This window comes from Callorhinus ursinus, unplaced genomic scaffold (genome assembly GCF_003265705.2).
Source record: "Callorhinus ursinus isolate GAN/ISIS: 27379988/994484 unplaced genomic scaffold, GSC_fseal_2.0 scaffold2, whole genome shotgun sequence".
Lineage (NCBI taxonomy): Eukaryota > Metazoa > Chordata > Mammalia > Carnivora > Otariidae > Callorhinus > Callorhinus ursinus.
The window spans coordinates 58,419,083-58,433,015 of NW_027397064.1; the positions used below are offsets into that span (position 1 = coordinate 58,419,083).

General features: G+C 38.9%; 1 protein-coding gene across 3 annotated transcripts in view; it reads left to right on the plus strand.

The window, feature by feature from the left end:
• Nucleotides 1-13,933, plus strand: part of SLC25A12 (solute carrier family 25 member 12) — a 196,309-nt gene that overhangs the window by 91,660 nt on the left and 90,716 nt on the right. For 2 of the 3 annotated variants that reach the window (XM_073882481.1, XM_073882490.1), the window contains exon 2: nt 7,111-7,164. In XM_073882481.1, the coding sequence (XP_073738582.1) occupies nt 7,111-7,164 (54 nt within the window). Of the gene's footprint in view, nt 1-6,039; nt 6,168-7,110; nt 7,165-13,933 lie in introns of those variants that run through there. The other variant, XM_025850337.2, reaches the window with a different exon arrangement.

Genomic DNA, 13,933 nt, shown 5'->3' on the forward strand with positions numbered 1-13,933 from the left:
TCATTGAGTTTAGGAGTTCCTTATATACTGGAATATCAGTCCTTTGTTGTGTATATGGTTTTATTTTTTTTGAAGATTTTATTTATTTATTTGAGAGAGAGAGAGAGCACAAGTGGTGGGTGGGAGGGAGAGGGAGAAATAGACTTCCCACTGAGCAGGGAACTTATGACCCTGGATCATGACCTGAGCCTAAGGCAGACGCTTAACTAACTGAACCACCCAGGCGCCCTATTGTATATATGTTTTGCTAATTTTTTCCCAGAGACTGTGGCTTGCTTATTCATTTTCTTAATGCTGTTGTTTGATGAGTATAAATTTTAATTTTAGTGCAATCTAACTTATCAATTTCTTAATTTGTGGTTATTGCTTTTAATGTGCTGACTAAAAATCCTTTACTTTTGAGTCACTAAGATATTATTTTATGTTTTCTGCTAAAAGCGTTATGATTTTAGCTTTTGCATTTAGGTCTGTGATTCGTCTTAGTGTATGTTTTGAGGTAGAGGTTGAAGGTTATTGACTTTCCCACGTGAATTTCTGGTTATTCCAGAGTCATTTGGTGAAAAGACTCCTTGCTCTGGGCGCCTGGGTGGCTCAGTTGGTTAAACGACTGCCTTCAGCTCAGGTCATGATCCTGGAGTCCCGGGATCGAGTCCCACATCGGGCTTCCTGCTCAGCAGGGAGTCTGCTTCTCCCTCTGACCCTCTTCCCTCTCGTGCTTTCTATCTCTCATTCTCTCTCTCTCTCAAATAAATAAATAAAATCTTAAAAAAAAAAAAGAAAAGACTCCTTGCCCCATTAAATTGTTTTAGTACCTTTGCTAGAAATCAGATGACTTTATAATTTTGTATCTATTTCTGCTCTCTCTAATCTCTTCCATTCATCTATTTATCAATCCTTATACCAGCCAGTACCACACTGTACTGATTTCTTTAGCTTTATAATGAATCTTGAAGTCAGGTAGTGTAAGTCCCCTAACTTTGTTATTTTTCAACTTTGCTTTGGATATTCTGAGGCCTTTGCTTTCCTCCCAGCACAATTTTTAAAGTGAAAATTTTTTCTTTACTTTGGACCAGATTCCAAGCATCCTTCCTTGTTGACCTCTAAGTAGAAGGGAGTCAAAAACCAGATCCAAGTAAATCCCCAGGGATTGGTAGAGGTGGGCATCTCAGGGATTGAACAGGGTATTTATTGTCCCATTTATATACTTTTGATTGGAACAGGAATATGTGGCAAACCACAGATTTTTTACCCCATTATACCTAAAGCTGCCTTGGCCTTTGGCATATGCAAAAGGTTTGGTATCATTCATTAAAAAAAAATGAATAATAGCAGTTGCCACAGTCAAATATTCTCCATGCTTTGGGAATCATGCTATTTATTTTTCTTATATTTCCTATAGTTGAAACAGTGAGTTTAGTGCAAACACAAGGCACTCAATAAATTTTTATTAGCTAAAATTTGGCTCCCTCTTAATCATGACATTAGAGTATTAAAAAGAAGCATTAAAGTTCATCTAGTTCGATCCTCCATCTGTTCGTAAGGTTTTTCACTAAATATCAGCTTACTGACTAGTATAGTGATAGGGCCCTCACAGACTTAAACATCTAGAGCAGCTCATTCCAAGAATTCTTCCCAAATCCATTGAAAAGAAAACTGTTATTACCTCCACAAGGGAATAAAGAAGACTGTGGTCCAAAAATAAGATCACTGTTATCCCCATTGCATAATTTATAGGACTCAGAGTCAGACTGTGAGGAAGAGCAGGTTAGGAAGATGTAACTGCAAAAGTACAACTATTTCATCTGATTTTTGATACCCCACTCTTCCCTCTCCACCAAAAAGAGAATTTATTTCAATAAGACCAAATACTCATAGAGGGAGTATAATACTTATACAGTATAGAGAAGTCCTAAAATGTCTAATTTATCTAGTATCTATAAGTGGTTTGGGTTGAAATAATAATTTCTGATTGATTTTGAGGTCAGCCTATGAAGTAGTACATAAGTTGTTCAAACTTGGACACCTAACGCTTAATATTTCTCCCTAGCCTACCCCTTATCATTTCCCCATATAGACTCTTAGCAAGGAAGGAGTTAAAGCACATCTTATAAATCTATAAGTTTTGTAGTGTTTCAGTAAAATAAAAAGAACCACTTTATAATTCTATTAGGTCAGAACCAATATATACTTAAAAGTTCCAGATGTTCAGGGGCGCCTGGGTGGCTCAGTTGGTTAAGCGTCTGCCTCCGGCTCAGGTCATGTTCCCAGGGTCCTGGGATGGAGCCCCACGTGAGCAGGGAGCCTGCTTCTCCCTCTCCCTCTGCCTGCTGCTCTGCCTACTTGTGCTCTATCTCTCTGTCAAATAAATAAATAAAATCTTTAAAAAAAAAAAAAGTTCCAGGGGCGCCTGGGTGGCTCAGTCGTTAAGCGTCTGCCTTTGGCTTAGGTCATGATCCCAGGGTCCTGGGATCGAGCCCCACATTGGGCTCCCTGCTCCACGGGAAGCCTGCTTCTCCCTCTCCCATTCCCCTTGCTTGTGTTCCCTCTCTCACTGTGTCTCTCTCTGTCAAAAAATAAATAAAATCTTAAAAAAAAAAGTTTCAGATGTTCAAATATCCTTTGTGTGTGTGTGCCGAAGTCAGATCATGCTATTTATTTCAAATATTTTTAGTGAGCTTCATCTTGATGCGAGGCATAAAATGCAGCTTATTCCTCATCATAATGATGGTATATGTACTTTTTACCTAGGAAGAGCTTCACTCCTGGTTTAGTCAATGATATCCTAATGCTCTTCTAAGTGTTTATACACCACCTGGATTTACTTCTTGCAAGATTACATCCATAGTAGCTTGTGTGGGATATGGAAACAAGAACAAAAATGTATTCATGTCAGTAAAATAATTGGAGGAATCTAGAAGATAAACATAGTATGTTATTAAATATGGAAGGAAGGCCAGGAGTTGTGGCAGAGCAAGCTCATTGGAAATTACCTCTTGTTTTAATTATTATATTTTAGTTTATTAAGACACTAGGCATTAGTATAATTCTAACTTTCACCCACAAAGTGACTGGCTGGTTTCAAATTAATGTAAGCTGCTTGGGAGTTAGAAACATATTTCTGTGGGTTTGTCTAGCATATTTTGGTTTTGCATTTGGGGGTAGTATATTATTTTCATGGCCAACAACTTCACAAGCATATTTAAATTCCCAGCTCAGGCAAGCTACATATTGAATCTTTTATTAAATCTATTCTAAAAAGTGGCTATTAATGGCAATATATTTGCAACTAGTCTTTTAGCCTTTAACTTCCAATTTTGCTTTCTGAAATGTCATTCTCTATAGACTGTTTTAATTATTACGTTTTCAACTTATAGTTGTTCCATAGTTTTAAAATTATTTCTTGTTAAAAAAATAAAATAAAATAAAATTATTTCTTATTTACAAATGTCATTTGCAATTTAAGGAAAGAGTTATAAATTACTTTATTGGCAAGTAATTTTTAAAAACTGAAAAGTTTTGGGCGCCTGGGTGGCTCAGTTGGTTAAGCGACTGCCTTCGGCTCAGGTCATGATCCTGGAGTCCCGGGATCGAGTCCCACATCGAGCTCCCTGCTTGGCGGGGAGTCTGCTTCTCCCTCTGGCCCTCTTCCCTCTCGTGCTTTCTATTCTCTCATTCTCTCTCTGTCTGAAATAAAAAAAAAAAATTTAAAAAAAACTGAAAAGTTTTGAACTATTTCTACCACCTTTTCCCAAATATATTGTGAATATTATTTGACAGGTTTGTCTTTTGATACCCCATTAACTAATAAGTTTTCCTTCAACCCTGATCATCTGCAATTGAGGCAAAAGTAAGTTTTAATTTGTTTAACTTTTAATAATACCTTTCATCAATCATTATAACAGGAGGATAGATCACAAAACTTTTCAGAGTAGGAGCTCTAACTCATAGACTTTCGTATTCCTTTAAATACTTGGTTTATTTCTGATAGTTTACAATTTTAATACCTTTATCCATTTTATTGTTTATTATATTTGGATAGATAAAAAAGTCTATCAAAATCCACTTTTATTTATCGTAGCTGAGCTTTTCTATTTTCTCTGTATATTAGCCCTATTTAGTTTTAAATTATTACATCATCTCCATTGCAACTAGATTAGCACCAGTGAAGGTGTTGGATTTGCTCAAAGATCAGCTATTTTTTTAAAGAGATATATACATATAATTTTTTCAAAGATAGCCTATTTTTTAAAAACTTATTTATTTTAGAGAGAGAGAGCACACAAATGGGAGAGGCAGAGGGAGAGAGAGAGATTCTCAAGCCAACTTGGCAGCGTTTGATCTCGTGACCCTAAGATCAGACCTGAACGGAAACCAAGAGGCAGAAGCTTAACCGACTGGGCCACCCAGGCGCCCCTCAGCTATTTTTTTATTCAAGAAAATTTTCCTTGTGGCTTGGTGCTTATTCCTAGGAATTATTGTGGTGGGCTCTGTTTTAAATGTGATGTTGTCTTCCTCTGTAGGAGTGGCCAGTCTGACCCTAAATTTTCACTTCAACAATATAGATTTGGTTAGCAACATGTTCCAATAGGTAACAACTCTTTCATTTTAAATAAATGCCTTCCTTTCCTTTAAGTACTTTTATTCAAACTGAGGAACTTTCTCCTACTAAACAGACATTCTTCCCTTGTAAAGTAATGTAAAATAAACATTTTGAGATTCCTACTTAGAGAAACTTCAGGAAATAAGAGAGAGCAAAGTATCAGGGGCATAAGGTGCTAGAACAAAATATGAATTTGTAAATCCTTATGTCCAATAATATTGTTAAAAGAACTTGGAACAAACTGAATAAATAGATGTAATAGTTAAACCAACTGCAGCAAGAAAGCTCATTATAGTACTATTTAACGTAGCATTCCTTATCAACAATTTCCATTTGCCACTCCTCTTTCCTCATTTCTATAAACTTGGATACTAAACATAAATATTATGATTAGTGAGACTGGAGAAAAGGAAAGCCTCCTGTTAGATCCAACACTGAAACGTTGAAAGAGGGTGGAGAGGGGTTACAGAACTAAGTGAGATTAAGATAAATCTTAGGTTGTTAGCCTTTTTTTTTTTTTTTAAACAAGTATGCCTGTAGTCACAAACAAAAGAAATATACTTAAGGTTGGGGTTTGGGGTCGCATTGACCATGTGTAAGATACTAGAGGTTAGGGACTATATGTTATTTTTTGTATTTTTTACAAGCAGGACTATGTTTGGCATATAATAGATGCCCAGTAAACGTCTGTTGAGTGAATCAATCTGTGGTTCAATATAGTCATAATGGCAAAATTCGGTTTTAGAGACATTATTTTGGTTCAAGGTAGAGGTACTACTTAGGCAGGACTTGCAATGTTTATGTAGGGGCAGATTGGGCCAGGATTCAGTACCAGTCCTGTCAAAGACAAATGGATTGTTTTCCATATGCATTTGTGCCCCACCTCATTATACAAAGGATTTGGGTGATGAGGAGTGTGGAGTGAGCCTACTAATAAAGCTTTATAATAGGACAAGAATTACAAATATATTAAGCATATTCATCTCATGCCAATTTAAGGACATATTTGTCGTTATGTTTCCTTAGGTTTTCCCCAGAGTGCATGGTCCCCCATCTTTTTTATTGTCAGTATTTGCCATTTGTTGTAATTCATTTATTATTATCATCATCAATGGGACATGTCATTCGATCTGTCGAAATCTTGCTTAATCTGGATCCCAAGCGTTCCTTTAAGTCTCAGGAGAAAACGACTTTGGCTGAAGTCGGTGCCCAAAGCCACACCCACTAAGAGGCCTTAAGAAACCTGGGGCTTTCCCGGCGGCGACTCAGCTGTAGGCAAGCACGCTGCGCGTCGGAATCCCAGGGCTGGCACTTCAGCATTCCCCGTGGGAGGCGCGTCCTCCTCCCCAGCGAGGCAGGCCGCCCACCCCGGTCCAGCTCTCTTTCTGGCGGGGATTCGGGGCCCTCTTCCCGCCCCGCCCCGGGCTCATTTGCATAGGGACGCGCGCGGCGCCGGCGAACGGGAGGGCGGGCGCGGCCGGGGAGGCGGCGCGCGCGCGCCCTGACAGCTGGGCCTTGCTCGCTCACTCGCTCGTCCCCGGCTTCCGAGCACAGCATGGCGGTCAAGGTGACTCCCAACTCTCTGCTGCTGCCTTTATTGCATAAGAGCCTTTCCGGGGACCTTGCCTTCAGCCCCTCACCTCTCATCATTTTCTTCGTTGCCTGGTTCTTAGATAGCGTATCCTGGGGCTCCAGCTTGCGGGTGGGAGAGCTGTGTGCGGCTTGGACCGGAGGGAGAGGATGCCCGGCTGGGGGAGGGGAAGTAGGAGGGATTATGAGTTGGAGGGGTTTCTGAGGACCACAGGTCGGAGAAGGAAGAGTAGTGTCCTGCTCTAGATGCATGGGTTTGTGAGCCCGGACTTGGCGTCAGAAAGGGAGTAGGAGGAAGTGGCATGTAAAGCCGGGGATACCTAAGGCATCTGTGTTTTGCAGTGGGGGAGGGGGTGAGTAATTGAGTAATTTGGGGCTTCAGTGGGGCCTGGGACAGTGGTTGGCATTTGTGCTGCAGGTGGCAGGATGTCCAAAGTATTTGGAAACATTGTCGCAGCTTTCATATTTTAGCTTGGGTGGAGAAAGAGAGGAGATAATTATTTTCTGGATTGCTTTACATGGGGAAGAAAGGCTGCTAGGCCAGGCGATTAGTTTGGGTATTTCAACTTTCCCGTTGCTCTGTTCTTGATGGCCTCTTGATTTGGAGGTGGGTGGTGGCTATTGTGTTGCTAGTGGATGTGGACTAAAGTAAGAGATTGATCCTCATTGCCTTCCCTTTCCAGTCCAGAGGAAATCTGGGAGATTTGCTATATATTAAGCTCTTCACACCTGTAATTCCCCCCTGTAGTCACAGATCTCCAATTTGACAGGTGTTATCAGTATTAGTTCTTTTGGTTTGTTTTAAACCAAACACCCTTATAAAAGATAAGAGCATTGATTGTTAGCGTCTGAGAACTCTAATCTGAAGAGATTATGTGGTCTCTAGTAAAGCATTAACTAGCTTTATTTTTTTCTTACAGGTGCAAACAACCAAGCGAGGTGATCCCCATGAGTTAAGAAACATATTCCTACAGGTAAATTGGCTTATGTAGCATGCTCTTTTATTGGGACCAAAAAAAAAAAAGATGTAAATTTAGTGCTTTTCAGGCCTTAACTTTCAGGATTGTTCTATTTTCATTTATTTTTAAAAACATGGATAGACAAATATAGCTTGGACTTTAAGGTTTGAATAAAGATTTTCTTTTTTATTAAGGTTTGATAAAATATTTTCCTCAAAATATTTTTTTTTAACATGACAAAGTATGTGAAGAAGAACACTAAAAAGAATTTCTGGCTTCCCTTAAGCACTATGATCAAAATTTTATTTCAAAATGTATTGACACTCTTGTGTAATTACTAGGTATGGTGATTAAATTTCTTTCTTGAAAGTTGCAAGTTTATAGTTTTCCTCCTTGTAAGCATTTATGTAATTTGTTACAGAGATAAGAATATTATAGTTATTGTTAATTTGTGTGTGTCTTTTCTCCCTCTACTTATTTATATTCATCAGCTTTTAAGGTTTGTTACAAAATGTTACTGTCTGCAATTCTTGCAGAGATTCACCTGCTAAGTTTTTAAGATCAGCAACTTGGCTGTAGAGTTAAAAAGTTGGCTTAGTTTTTTTGTTTTGCTTTCTTTTCTTAAATTTCAGAAGTTCCTTAGGCAGGAAGTTGTACTTAAGAAATAGACGAAAAGGGAGACAAGCTAAGATGTTCCACCAAATATGGTGTTTTTCTCTGAAATATTCTTTTGAAAACTTTCTATTCTGGACCTACGTTCTTATATAGAAACTTTGACCTTGGGCAGGTCCCTGCTGGGTATTTGTTTCCTTTGTAAAATGAGAGGTGATCTCCAAGGTTCCTTCCAACTCCAGAAGTCTATGATTCTATATTAGGAACAGATTCTAACATATGCTGATTAGCCTGGAATAGATGACATTTTTATCTGAGGCATGGATTGCTGAAGCTTTTGTTGGGGAGGAGGCTGCCTAGATGACCATACGTATGTGTAGTTCATGAAAAAGAATTAGCAAAAAATTGGAATCTTAAATTTTACAGAATCTGATAAAGGGAAGCATCATTTCCAGAACATAAGTAATTGTAATAGAAATGATCTATTTATGGCTTGAAACCTTTATTCCTCACAAGTGTTCTTGAAAATAACGGAAAAATATGTCAGTATTAACCGCACCGTATACTTAGTTGTTTTGTGAAAAATTCGTGTGATATAGTTAATTTTTTCTAGATTAAGTAGACATGGAAGAAATCAGTTGAAAGATGCATGATGTAGTGAAGGTGTCAGGAACGTTGGGTTCAATTCCCTGACCTGCCTCTGATTGTTGTACCTGTAGGCTACCTGTCTGGCTTTCTGGGCTTCACCTTCATATGTGGGATTCAGTGGGGCATCAGGAAATGGAAATTGAGGTCCTTTCAGCTTAAAAATCTTAGGGAGGGGCGCCTTGGTGACGCAGTCAGTTAAGCGTTGGACTCTCGATTTTGGCTCACGTCTGATCTCAGGGTCGTGAGATTGAGCCCCATGTCAGGCTCTGCTTTCCGTGGGGAGTTTGCTTGAGTTTCTCTTCCTCTTCCCCTACCTCCTGCTCTCTCTTTCTTTAAAATTAAATAAATAAAAAAAAAATTTTTTTTAAGATTTTATTTATTTGAGGGGCGCCTGGGTGGCTCGGTTGGTTAAGCGACTGCCTTCGGCTCAGGTCATGATCCTGGAGTCCCGGGATCGAGTCCCGCATCGGGCTCCCTGCTCAGCAGGGTGTCTGCTTCTCCCTTGGACCCTCCCCCCTCTCATGCTCTCTCTTCTCTATCTCATTCTCTCTCTCAAATAAATAAATAAAATCTTTAAAAAAAAAAGATTTTATTTATTTGACACAAAGAGAGACAGCAAGAGCAGGAACACAAGCAGGGGGAGTAGGAGAGGGAGAAGCAGGCTTCCCGCTGAGCAGGGAGCGCAATGCCAGGCTCCATGTGGGGCTCGATACCAGGACCCTGGGATCATGACCTGAGCCGAAGGCAGATGCTTAATGACTGAGCCCCCCAGGCGCCCCTAAATAAATAAGTCTTAAAAACCCTGTGGGGAAAAAATCTGTAATTCTGCATGGATTTGGTTTTTTGGGGGAGGGAGGATAGAAATATAAGGAGAGAGCTGGGACTATGCCTAGCTCTTTGACTTTTGAATCTTATTATCTTTTTTTTTTTCTTAAAGATTTTATTTATTTATTTGACAGAGAGAGACAGTGAGAGAGGGAACACAAACGGGGAGTGGGAGAGGGAGAAGCAGGCTCCCTGCTCAGCAGGGAGCCCGATAAGGGGCTCGATCTCAGGACCCTGGGATCATGACCTGAGCCGAAGGCAGATGCTTAATCAACTGAGCCACCCAGGCCCCCCATCATTATCTTCTTTTTAAAGATTTTTATTTTTAAGTAATATTTACACCCAGTGTGTGGGCCTCGAACTTAACAACTTTGAGATCAAGAATCGCATGCTCTACTGACTGGGCCAGCCAGGTGCTCCCTTACCATTATCTTTTTACACATTATTTTGGATGATGACCTTATTTTTATATTGAAAAATTGAGGAATTCATAACAGTGTATTTAGCACTAGTTATAAAGCATTGACCCAAGAATTCTTGATAGATAAGAGATCATAGACATTTATCTTCAGCAGCTAGAAATATATAATAAATTTAGTTGAATCAATTTGAGAACAGTTACCAAGTAAGAGCAGATTTTTTTTTATTCCTGTCTTGAGTACTTCAAACTAGTTACTTGAAGCTATAGGACATTGTTTAGAAACAGTTTTATTTTAGAAGCATATGGTTTATTAATATTTTAGAGATAATAGGCAAAAATATATACGAACTACATATTTCTTTAGCATTTAATATATTTACCCAAAAAATATTTACTAAGGACTGTTTGCTGTGTGCTGTGTGTGCAGTTGTATTTAGTTTAGCAATAGACACCTGTTGAATAATCAAGAGAGGATTGAGCCAAGACGTGAATGGTAATGGACATGTGACTAACTCCTCTCTCAGACTCATTCAATTTCTAACAGGTTGTGGTTGAGGGAGTCAAGAATAATGAAGTCAAATGCATAGCCTCTGGAAGAGCAATCAAATTGGCTTGCCTGGATCAAAGTGGCTGTAATAATAATGACAATGGCTAACTTATTGATCATTCTGCGCTGTGCTGGGCAATGGCCTAATGCGTTAAGGGTATTACATTAATTTTCCTAACCACCCTAGGAGGTAGGGTTAGAGTCCCTGTTAAATAGACAAAGTTAAATGACTTGGTTAATGTCATTTAGTCCTTAAGTGGTGGAGGCTGGATTCCAATCAAACTGCAGAACCTGTACTCTTAACCCTTACACTAAATCACTTGTGGGTTCTCAAAATGGGGGGCAGGTAATATTTTTTTAAAAGATTTTATTCTTTTGACAGAGAGAGATAGCGAGAGCAGGAACACAAGCAGGGGGAGTGAGAGAGGGAGAAGCAGGCTCCCCGTGGAGCAGGGAGCCCGACACGGGGCTCCATCCCAGGACCCCGGGATCATGACCTGAGCCGAAGGCAGACGCTTAACAACTGAGCCACCCAGGCAGGGGATGTAGAGGTATATGAGGGGCTAATGGCAGAGGTATATGAGGGGCTAATGGCAGCTGTGTTTGTTAAAGGAAAAAAATCTGGTTACTTAGGTGATGAAAAAAAAGTGCCTTTACACTGTAACTACCTAGAACCTTTGGCCAGTGAGTTTGGATTTGAAACAGTAGGGAGGCACTATGGGTTTCTGAGTGGGCAAATTGAAGTGGTGAATTCTGAAAGCTCTTTGTGTATGTTGGATAAGGTGTGGAGAGATTGGAAGTAGGTAGGCAGATCAGCTAAGAGGCTATTGAAATAATACATGTGGGAGATAATGATCTGGAGTGGCTGATGGCTGGGGAAAAGGAAAGGAAGGACAATACCAGGGACTTTGTAAGGGATGAATCCATTGAATTTGGTATTAAATATAAAAGTAAAGGAAGAAGTAGTGAATCTGGATAGATGTTAATTGATAAGGCATCCATTTTGGGAATTTTTGCTGGGGGGGAGCCGTTTAAGTTGGGTTGTTAAATAAATATGTCCCAATATGTTAAATCTGTCAAGTTTGGGGAGAGACAGATTTATACAGGTGGTAGATAAATCCTTGTGGTGATGGGATTAAATATAAAAGAAACAAGACCAGGAATAAAGGACTGATTTATAAGTGATATCCACAATTGAAGTGGGAAGGAGGAAGAGGAGAACTAGGGAGAATCGTCCCAATGGAATTTGAAGTAGTTTCAAAAAGATATAGTCAAAGATTAAAATACAGATTATTGTTATTAGTATAATTTAGTTTTGGTAGGATTTTGGGGCCGCTTGAGTTTAGGATCATTTGAGCTGTTTAAAGACTACAGAGAATGTTTAATTTTGAATTTTGGAATACAATCGAAAGCTTTTTTTTTTTTTTAAAGATTTTATTCATTTGTGTGTGAGAGAGAGTGCATGTGCACGCACGAGTTCGGGGAAGGGTAGAGGGAGAGGGAGAAGCAGACTCCCTGCTGAGCAGGGAGCCTTATGTGGGGCTCGATCCTAGGATCCCAGGACCCGAAGATTGTGACCTGAGCCGAAGGCAGATGCTTAACCATCTGAGCCACCCACATGCCCCTAATTGAAAGCTGTTTTTTGTAAAATTTAGATTAACTCTCTAAATCACCAATACTCATTTGTTTTTGTCATCAGCAAAATATTCCTCTTTGAAAGTGCTGATCTCTCTATATTTAATGGAATTATGTGTGCAAGTTTGTGAGAAGGGCTTTATAAAAGTAAAGTGCGTTATCATTTTGAATATAGGGAAATAGGTTTATTTTTTCTGTGTTCATTGCCTCTCAAATTTTGATGAGCTATATTTTCAATTAAAAAAAGAACAATAGTATTCACTTGGATTCTGTTTTTTCTTGTCCCCTACAAGTTCATAAAATTGGAGCACAACAAATGAATTGGTATGTGTTAGATTGGGCTATAATTTTACAACCGGTTGTCAAGTTAAGATCTTACTATTACTATCCTTACAACTATCATTTCTTGATTTATCTCTTCTTTTACCTCTCTCACCCACACACTATCATTGACCCAATTTCGCTACATCAGAAATACACAGTAGCAAAAGGAGACAATAGAAGCAATGAAGAAGGAGGTAAGGTGAGGATAACAGGAATGTCACAGCCTGTTATAAACCTGACAAACTTCAAAATGAGGAGTTAATCTAGTCTATGCTTTGTGGCAAAGTAGGTTTATCAAAAACTGTTTTAAGTGAATTGTTTTTCAAGGTCTCTCTTTTTTTTCAGTGGGTAGACTTTTTGTTGTTTATTTATCAAGGTATGGTACGGTAAAAGCAACACATGTTGAGACTATCATTGCATATGTTAGACTAGAAACATGCTGCAATATAGAACTCAAATATTATTTCCATCCTGTTCTTTTTCTCTTTTATTTATTTATTTATTTATTTATTTATTTGAGAGAGCAAGAACACAAGCAGGGGGAGGAGTGGAGGGAGAGGGAGAGAAACAGATTCTCTGCTGAGCGTGGAGCCTGACATGGGACTCGGGCCCAGGACCCTGAGATCATGACCTGAGCTGAAGTCAGATGCTTAACGACTGAGCCACCCAGGTGCCCCACCCTGTTCTTTTTCTCACTGTCACTGATGTAAAAATGAAGATCATATCCCATACAAAAATTATGAAAATTCATTTTCTTTGTTATTTTAGAGAAGTGGAAGAAGATGCTGCTAATGTAAAGCAAAGAGTGATTCTTCCTTAGGGATTTTATGATAACATTTAATTTTTAATTGAAAGAAATATTCTTTTATTCAATAAATAATTTGTTTACGTATTACGTATTTATTTTGGGCAGTAACCTGGAGCTGAGAAGGGAGTTAAGCAGGACTTTTAGCAGGAGACACTTCCACTTTGTTGGAATAGGCATTAGGGCTATGTTTTCAGAAGCATGGAATGTGGACTACAAATGATAACATCTACTGAGGCTCAATGTGGAGGAAAAAGGTGCTCTCATAGGGTATTTGTGGAAACAAAGACTCTTTGGAAAGCAATCTGGCGATAGTTTAAAATAGAAAGAAGATACCATTTGAACAAACAGTCCTACCTTTGGGATATTTATCCCAGAGAAATAAAAATACTTATAAGAATATATATATGTACAAGGGGCGCCTGGGTGGCTTAGTCGGTTAAGTGGCTGCCTGCAGCTCAAGTCATGATCACAGGGTCCAGGGATCTAGTCCTGAATCAGGCTCCCTGCTGAGCAGGTAGTCTGCTTGTCCCTCTCCCTCTGCCCCTCCCCACTGCTTGTGTGGGCATACTCGCATTCTCTCTCTCTCAAATAAATAAAATCTTAAAAAAAAAGAAAAGAATATATGTACCGGGTTGTTAGTTGCAGCACTCAGTTGTTCCTTGAGGAAAAAAAAAAGTAAGAAACAAGAGAAATGTTATCAAAGGGGAGTAGTAGAAAAATTGTGGAATAACCATCCCATGGAAAATTATGCAGAACTGAAAAGAATGAGTTAGGCCTATTTCAGCTGATTTAGAGAGATTTCCAATGTACTATTAAGTGAGATAAGATGTAAATAAGTGTATATAGCATGATTATAGTTTTCTGAAAGTCATTTTGTATATGTTGTATTTATATTTACACATATTTATGCTTATAGAATTAGGGGAAAATAAAAACAAAGTCTTGATGTATATGTATTAGATTT